Genomic DNA, 8,832 nt, shown 5'->3' with positions numbered 1-8,832 from the left:
ATGAATTTTTAGGCAGTTAAACGAGGGGCACACTTCATGTTTAATCCTTTGGTTTAATCCCATATACAATTCAATGATCCTTGTGACATCATGTCGAACTGAACCGAAGTATCAACTAAAAGTAAGGTTTGACCTACAAATTTTAGCGATTTCCGAAGCTCAGATTCTCAATGAACATATCATTTGAGCTCTGTAACTGGGGAAAAATAAGTTTCCTCGGATGTTTTACCCACTAATAACAATAAATTTTAGACAAGTCGTTGGAAACTGGCCACATCAACGACATTTTCCTGCCAAAATGGCGTTTGTTAACGTCGTTGCAGGCACTCATGTTGGTTTTGCAAGTCTCCAAATCAAACGTCCTTCCTTCATGGTCATTCACTGATGATAATTGCTTTCCTAAATAAAACTAGACTTGTCTTGAGGTGATTCATCGAGGTTAAAATAAAATAAAAAGACAAGAGAATAAAAACAAATAAGTTTGCTCTGAATCGAAGGTTATAAACTTTTGTGTTATGATACCAATTTCCATGAAAGGGACTTGGGATTTATTCCAAGCATTCTCGAGACTTTGTCTATAAAAACTTGTTTTAGGAAAAATAAATAACTAAATCGATCTGAAAAAAACTTTTTAGTAAAAGAATAGGGAGCGCTTGAAAGTAATTCCAAAAGATGAACGCTGATTCGTATTGTCTACTAAGTTGCATTCTGTGGGAGGAAGTGATCTTTTTAATCTTAGAAAATCATTTGTTTTTACACGATGCTCTGCTGATTTAAAAATGACATCAAACATGTAATGCTTAGATAATTTACCTCTCCATCATAAATACAGTGATTCGATTAAGTATGACCTAGTAGCTCCCCGAGCTGATAGGAAAGAGTTCGACTTTCATTTAATAAAACGTTTGATCCATTTCTGATTACTGATCACGATATTTACAGCATAAGTTATTTTCTTAGTCGTCTATTCGTTAGTTTTCCAGACATATGAACAGTTAGCCTGCGTCGTCGATGGTCTGTAGCTTGATCCGGTGCTGGTGCTTGGAGAGGGGACTGAAAACGGGTGGTAATGTGGATCACAGTGCAAGAAGTGAACTCCGTGGGGCCACAAGGGACCACTGACGGGAGAATATGGCGACCAAGGTACATAATGAAGACCATTATACAGATGGCCCGAACTGAGATGTCCATCAGAAGGTAAGTGTCTGGTCGGACAAAAGGCTTGAACAGGTTTCAGCCCCAATGCCATGCGTCGCCTTTTCGATTTCATTCGCCGATTCTGGAACCATATTTTGATGGTTGTTTCTGATAAGTTGAGGGAAGATGCAAGCTCACTCCTCCGCGTGCGAGACACGTAGTTTTCTCGGAGGAATTCCTTTTCAAGTCTGCTAAGCTGCTCCCGAGTGAAAGCCGTCCTGTAGCGACGAGTCCTTGTCGCGTCATCATGGCGTTGTGCGTCTATGAAAACATAAAGACCACTGAATATGTTAGATCTGGGCCATATTCACAACAGAGGAATCTGGAAATTAGGGAGGATTTTGGGGCCTATATTCAACCCTCCTCGTTTTGTTTTCTCTTGCTGAGAAAAAAAAATGAAAACAAAATTAAAAACATGGATATAGAACAAACTGTCTTGAAATTTAACTCTGTTGTATTGATAAAAGCAATCACCACAGCACCCCTTTGTACTAAATGGCAGCTTCGAAAGAAGTTGTGACCAATGATCTCTATGGAAGCGACTTACATCATTGTTAGCCCATTGTTCATTGAGGAATCCTTTGTTGTTTTGAAACAATATTTAAACAAAAATTTGGTAAAAAAAATTGAAGTTCTCTCATAACCAAACCTGAAGTATTTCACACAGTGTTGAATTAAACAAGAAGTAAAGTGCAAGATAAACAAATCTTGACAAAAATCGATCTTTCCTCTGCATGCTTTCTACTCCAAAAGATAGCATCGGTCAAGTAAAAGATTGGGAAAATTAGGAACTAGTAAATAGAGAGCAGATAGCAAAAGTCGACGAAAAATCTTTTGTGATGAAAACTGATAAAAAACAATTGGTACTGAAATCACATCACTGATTGAAGTGAGCAGTTTTCTCTGCATGTCACCTCTTACTTGTTTTCTATTTTCATCTTCCATTTGCTGTGCGTCTTTGTGATTCATTTTTGTTGTGTTAAGAGTCCGGAAGACAAAGCAAACAAGTTCCTGTTAATTCCTCGGTCCTCGTGAAAATCTCTGTCAAACTTTCGCTACTGTTGAGCCACCATCAAATGAATCATACATGATAACATATTTCGCAAATTCACTAGAACTGAACGCACGCCGCTTAGCGGATTGCGCAACCATATTCAAGAAAATAATCTTGTAATCCAAAACCAATTTACTGGCGAAAAGAAAATGAGACAGGAAAGAAGAAATAAATTTCGTGATATTCGATCAACCGCTGACAAATTTTTGTTAGAAATTTTCATTTATATCATGTTTGACCAAAAAACAATTCAAACCAATTTTTAGTGATATGCGCGTTAGCTAAATTTATTTTCTCTTTAACTTATTGACGATCACATCAAAGGGTGGGTTGGAACGCTTAAACACTATAAAGTAGCGGCTCCTTAAAGGAAACCAGATTAAATTTGCACTTTCTAACTTATAACACGTTTTCAATTCAGCAACTTTACCTGGGTGATGTTCCGAGTTACGTTGAATGTTAAAAGATCTTCCAGTTGATAGAGAGAGCTGAGAGGTTTGCGAAAAGGCGCTCGTGTGGCCTGCGCCAGCACCTTCCAAGGCTAATGGCCGAGGTATGTTTATGGCGCCGCTAAAACTAGGCGAACTTCGAGCGATATCATCTCCTGAGGAGCACCTCGGCAGTGTCATACATCCATGAGTGTCATCACTTCTCGTTTCGGCGAAGCTTTCCTTGGAAATGAGTGATTCTACTGTGAAAGCGGACGTCTTTCCTCCCTGCATGTTGTCGACCGGCGCCAGTCTTGCGGTAAATGAGTCGAAATGGGAGAGTGGTTCTGTCTTTAAGAGATGTCCACATATGATCACGTGAATTTTACCTTAAATTGCTTTGATGAACATTATCAAAGGCCGGATTAAAATAATTAATTAGCCCTGTGAACGACCCCCGAGGAAGGAAATGGGGTTTTACCAATATTAGATTTCTATGGCTTTTCTATCTGCGGGCAATCGTCTCGGATTTTTAGGATAAACAAAGACATAATAACGTTTATTTGCCAATTTTGAAATGGGGCAGCGTACGCAAAGTGCCCGGAAGTCATTTTGCAAACAGTTTTTTCTACAGTGGAAAATTAACATTTAAATACACAGAAGAAATGCAAGGGTTTGTTAGTTAATTTTCATTTTCACACTATCGCTCTGATTTGATCCATAAGAATTCATTTTCTTTTTAAAGCTTGTTCAAAGAAAATAAATATGTCGTGACCACGGAGTAAATCAAAAAAATTAAAAAAGTATTTATTTACCACCTTCCGCAGCGCAGTAAATCAAACGTTTTTTTATCGATTAGGGACATAAACAACCTACTGAAAATGAATGAGAGGGTGAAGAAAATTTGCTCATGAAATGTCCCCATTAATCCTTTTTTAACTCTTTTGATTAGTAGGTTACTTTAGATTAGCTAGTTTGTTTTCGAACTCGGTAATTTTTTCAGATATTTCTTGGTGTTTTGGATCAAAAAGAAACATATTTCTACGCCACTGAAATGCATGAAACGGTTGTTGAATCCATCCCAGCATTATATTTTTCTCGAGAAATTGATTAAAAGTCTACTATTGCTGCACTGAGCTGAGACCAATTCCGTTGGAAGGACAGAATTTTTAGTACATATCATCCATTTGCGTGACAACAGAATCATCGCCACACATTTAAACTTTGTTTAAGTTTACAAATTCAACAGTGCTCTGGATCACTTACAAATAGTTATTATGTCAGCAATAAAATGCGTCAGAGCAAACGTTTTAGGTATAAAATGGGAAGACGTGAGAAGCTTTACCAGCCGGGGCTTACTATATTCGTGCAATTTGTTAAGAGCGCATTTTAGCAAAGAGTGATTCAATAACTCCGACTTGTGGTTCGGTCAGCAGCTGTCACAGCGATTAAATCAATGGGCGTAAACATTCTCTTTGTTTTTAATCTCTAGGCGTAAATAATACAAAGTGGTTAAGTTAACGCTATCTTTACCCCTTCAACATCTTCGAAGAAACAAATTGCATATTAATAAACTCGCTAAGTGATCCTTAAAGCAGTTTTAGAAGAACGCGCAGATTAGCGCATTTTTTTAACGACTCGCATTCTGTACGCAGTCTTGTGGCGTTTTGTAATATTACCCTGTTTGTATTAGGAATTTAATAGACGGCTTCTAGTGGTCTCTTAACACTGCTTTCACTTTTTTCCTGTTATATGGGTGCGCAATGTCAAACAGAGAAACACGCTTCGGGTCGCAATTGACGGCTTAGACATCCGGGGGTAATGTTCAAACGACTGCTGTAATATTAGGTTTGACAACAGGAAGACATAATTAACAATTTATGTTAAAGAAGCTATGTGCTCATTCTGAGGTTGTTTTCTTTCAGCTGAATAAAGAGTTTAACCTTATTATATTATCATTATAAACAGAACAAAAATGTGATCAAGCTGTTTTTGTGTAAATAAGACAGCATGCTGAATCAAAATATTACACCACTGCGCTTTTTGATCGCTGAATATGCTTTTGTAATTTGAGTTTATCCCCAGTTTTTCTTTTAGGCACATTATAATCCTTTTTTAAGAGATTAAGAGAAAAAATTTATAGGAAAATAGTCGGTGAAATTGATTTAGTTAAATAAGCCCCCTTCTGAAAGCGACATAAGGATCTTCCCTGCTCCAATCATTTGGTAACACATCGCGGTATTTCAGAACCGCGCAAGCTTCCTAACTCTCTAAGAATTGTCCTGTAATGTTGTCATAGTTTTGTGGATAGGTCAGGCAAAATGCTTTCCTTTATTTTTCACCATACGTAATTTTCTACGGATGGGTTGTACAAACATTGTATGCCAAGCATACTCTGACGGTAGTCAGATCTTTCAATGAACAGAACCATGAACATTCTGGATAATACGTAATACTAATAAGCTAACGAGGGTTCCCTAGTACTGTCGAAAAATTAGTTAGCGTATAAGATTCAAGCCGCCATATTCTAATCTTGCCGATAAACTTCGTGCGTAATATCTAAGGCGAGTGGTGTTCTAAAGCAATCTGTTTACCAAATCTTGTCAATCTTCGCACTTACAGTTAGCACAATTTCAAAAGGTTCGGCAGAACGGAAAACTGACGTAAAATTTCATTTAGCTTTCAAACAATACTTTCCACGGCAAACCGCACGGTGCTCTCTCTCTTCCCTGGGAAAACGAACATCTGGATTCGCGGAGGAAGAGAATTGAGGGGGTGTGGATGTACGGATCACTCAACCATAAAGAGCTTGCCTCAGTACAAACCACCACACTTCAGGTGTCCTTTGCGTTCAACAGAAAAATTAAGATAAATCTAAAATAATTCAAAACCCGCCTGAAAAAAAAAAGAAAAGACGTTCGAAGGCCACAATAAACATAAACATTTAATTGAAAGCTGTTTTTTCTCTCTGTGTGCTTCTCAGCGGTGGCAGTGTATCCTTAGAGGATTTAAGCGCTCCCAAGGTGTGAAATGTAGTATCTTTTAATTCAAATTCGGACTGCTGAAGGGATTATGTAGTTTAACGAACTGATTGATCGAGTCGACGAAATTATAGGGCTCCGAATTATTAACTGTGAAAAAGAAAAAGCAATGGGCTACCCGCTATGACAAAAAACCAAACAAAGGCACTCCGGAGACTTTTTTGTTCTCAGCTGAGCGACCCACGCTTGGCTTCAAAGAAGAAGTAACTATAGTTTTTTGATGACTGTCATTTTTGCACGTTATCTGATGAAAACTGAGTCTATTCACGCAGTTCTTCTATTCAACTGCGGTTGTTTTTTTCAGTAAACGCCGCTATATACCTAATCGAATTACGCGGGTACACAGTGAATAAGGTTCCCATTGAATTAATTAAGCTCATGCGATCCTCATGTTTGAATTTACGGGACATTAAAAGCTTTATTTAACCACAGGACAATTTAAAAAGAATGGATTTTCAGGCAAGTTTAAATTGCATTTGTTAATATAAATCTTCAGATGTGATATCAGTTCAGTTGCTTGGCGGTGCTATCGAAACTCGTTGAATGACAACAGGAATACATGGATGTTGTTGAAAAACATTTTCAAAACATTTCAACCTGAGTAGGTGATATAAAGCGTCAGTTTTCACCCAGACTAAAATAAAACGGATTCGAAACACTGTTATGAAGTTAAACAAACAAAAGGCGACATTTTTCTTATCTAAATTCAATGAGTAAATATGCTTTCACCATTTTTGTCTCCAGTTGTTTTATTCGCGATGAAATTACAGTTTTTTTCAGCCCCAACAGTCAATAGTTGTGTTGGTTTTCAGAATCCATCTATTGTACGGTGAAACGAACCGCCTTTTTCCTATGTTAACCGTGAGACTGTGGGTTTTAATTTACACACCAAACCGAGCTGAGTGACATGAATGACGAGTTTATATCGCAAAGAGGAAAATTTTGTTTTCAGAAAAACTGTTGTCGAAGCTAGGTCTTTTGTAGTATCTTGGGTACATTTCGCCTTGTGCATTTCTTTGGGTTAAACACTATACTGAAGCCAAAGAAAAAACAAAATGATGGTCCTAGGTATGTGAGTCGGCAGTGATTATTTCAGAGATTTAATTTCGCTATAGCTTTTCCTTCTCAATGAGAGCGAGCAAGGTCTTCCTCTGTCGCTTAAAATTGCATTTCAATAGAAGTACACAAAGATTTAAAACGCGTTCTTCTTTCAAAATAGTCTAAAAAATTTGGAAATTTAACTGTTCCAAGGCTCGCTCTCCTCTGTTTGTCTCCATTTTCCAAACAGGCTCATGTACTCATTGTTAATAGCGACTAAAGAGCTCCTGCGAGACTGAAATGTGTATTTCTTTTTAACGTTGGACTACAGGAAAAACTCTTTGGTTCAGTACAGTTTCGTGCCGGCTGAAGACAAGTCAAAAGTGTTTTCGTTAAATCATCGCTTTCCTTGTAAACTATATAGGTCTACCAAATAGACATCTAATTCCCACCTTTTTTATTTTCCCCTAGTACAAGGAGCAAGAATATTAAATGTAATGCTACCTTTTAAGTTGATTTCTCATTTCAAGGATATTCAGCGACTGTTTTTCTACCAAAAGAGCTATCGACACAACTGAAATCCAAACTAAAAGCTTTTAATAACTAGCTATCGAAGATATACTTACTAACATTGCTTAAAAAGGACAGGAAAGTGATTCTGTACTACATGTTTCTGTAGTGTAAAAAATAGGGCAACAGCTAGCTCACGGAAGTATGATGCATGAAAACGAAAATCTCCCTAAAATATAAACCATTTCAACGATAGCATTCTCTTCTATGTATTGAATAGTTCCTCGGCTTATGGTTGATAGAATAATTTCCATTTCGTTTTATTTTGATCCTGAAAAATTTGAAATGTTGCAAAGCCTCTTGGAAAATCCAAAAAGTTTTGTTTACTTTTTCGTTAATGCCCCAATGAAAACTACCTGCACGAGTCCTTTGAATTTCTGGCAGCGATCATATTTTTGTCTTCCAAGGAAATCATGGCCGTTTCTAAATTTCTGCTTTAATTTTCATTTTTAATTTCCCACCAATGTGGAACTAATCTGATATTTCAAATGGTAAAAGCTGGTCGGAGGGCTGTTAACATCTCGCGAATCTTACATGTCCATTTAATTTCCCAATACGATGTCAAACCTTCAATTTCTACATTCTCACTGCAGGTGTTTTTATCGTATTTTTTTTTTTTTTAGAGAAGGAGACTTTTAGTGGCAAGCATTTTTGGATTAATTATGAATATCGGCAGCGAAAACAGCCCAAAATGAGATTGTAATGTCCTAGCAAATTCTTATCAATGAGTCGCAAATTATACGTCACCAATTGAAAGAGATACAAGATACAGGCTTACACCTACATGTTGAGCTTAGAGGATGCTTTCCAGGTCTGTTACTATGAAAATCAATGGAAAAAAACGTGACTCTCCTTTTGACCTTTGAACTAAAATCCTCTTTCGTTTTTCAACCTTCAAAAGTTGTTACATATAAGATTGGTGTTCATTCTGCTCGAGCATGCCTGCATAGTTACCCAAGCAAACTCTATAACACAAAAATGACTACCAATATAAAATGCTCAGATTGAATGCATTTTATCAAAGAAACAAGTACAAATGAAATGCATACCTGAATTCCTAACCAAAAGTGTTGAATGCCTTCATTTGAGATCGGAAACTCTTTTCCCAAACTTTCTGTGTTGGCGAAAAGGTTCTTTGAGTTGTGCACGATGACTATCGTATTAGACTCGTCTCAAGTCCTATCATATTTATAAGAATCAGTGCCGGCACGTTATGCTCACATGGAGAGAACACCTGACGGTAGAAAATCTCCCAAAACATTCAAATATAACTCAAAACATTTCAGTTGTATGTATTATGTCTTAGATTTATGATGGGAATTCTCAAGGTGTGTTTTACTTCTGGGCTGGATTCTTTTCAAATGTACATCTTATCTCTCGCTGTGAATCATAAAATTAGCACCGTTTTCTTTGTGTTTCCAATTCTTATCGACTTACGAACTGTTCATTTAAGCTTTGTTTCTAGTCAACTGAAAAAGATTAAAAGGAAAAGAGCTCTGCACGG

The 8,832-nt window shown here is 37.1% G+C and overlaps 1 protein-coding gene across 1 annotated transcript; it reads right to left on the bottom strand.

Moving 5' to 3' along the window:
• Positions 1 to 744: 744 nt before the first annotated feature.
• Positions 745 to 8,430, bottom strand: LOC131791720 (homeobox even-skipped homolog protein 1). The gene is made up of 3 exons (XM_059109098.2): positions 8,378 to 8,430; positions 2,682 to 3,030; positions 745 to 1,458 (listed from the first exon to the last, which is right to left on the bottom strand). The coding sequence occupies exons 2-3, from the start codon at positions 2,971 to 2,973 to the stop codon at positions 965 to 967; spliced, it is 786 nt and encodes a 261-aa protein (XP_058965081.1). The 5' UTR covers positions 2,974 to 3,030; positions 8,378 to 8,430; the 3' UTR covers positions 745 to 964.
• Between the last annotated feature and the right edge of the window lie 402 nt (positions 8,431 to 8,832).

Source organism: Pocillopora verrucosa, chromosome 10 (assembly GCF_036669915.1).
Source record: "Pocillopora verrucosa isolate sample1 chromosome 10, ASM3666991v2, whole genome shotgun sequence".
Taxonomy (NCBI): Eukaryota; Metazoa; Cnidaria; class Anthozoa; order Scleractinia; family Pocilloporidae; genus Pocillopora; species Pocillopora verrucosa.
This window is presented reverse-complemented; position numbering and strand designations above follow the sequence as displayed.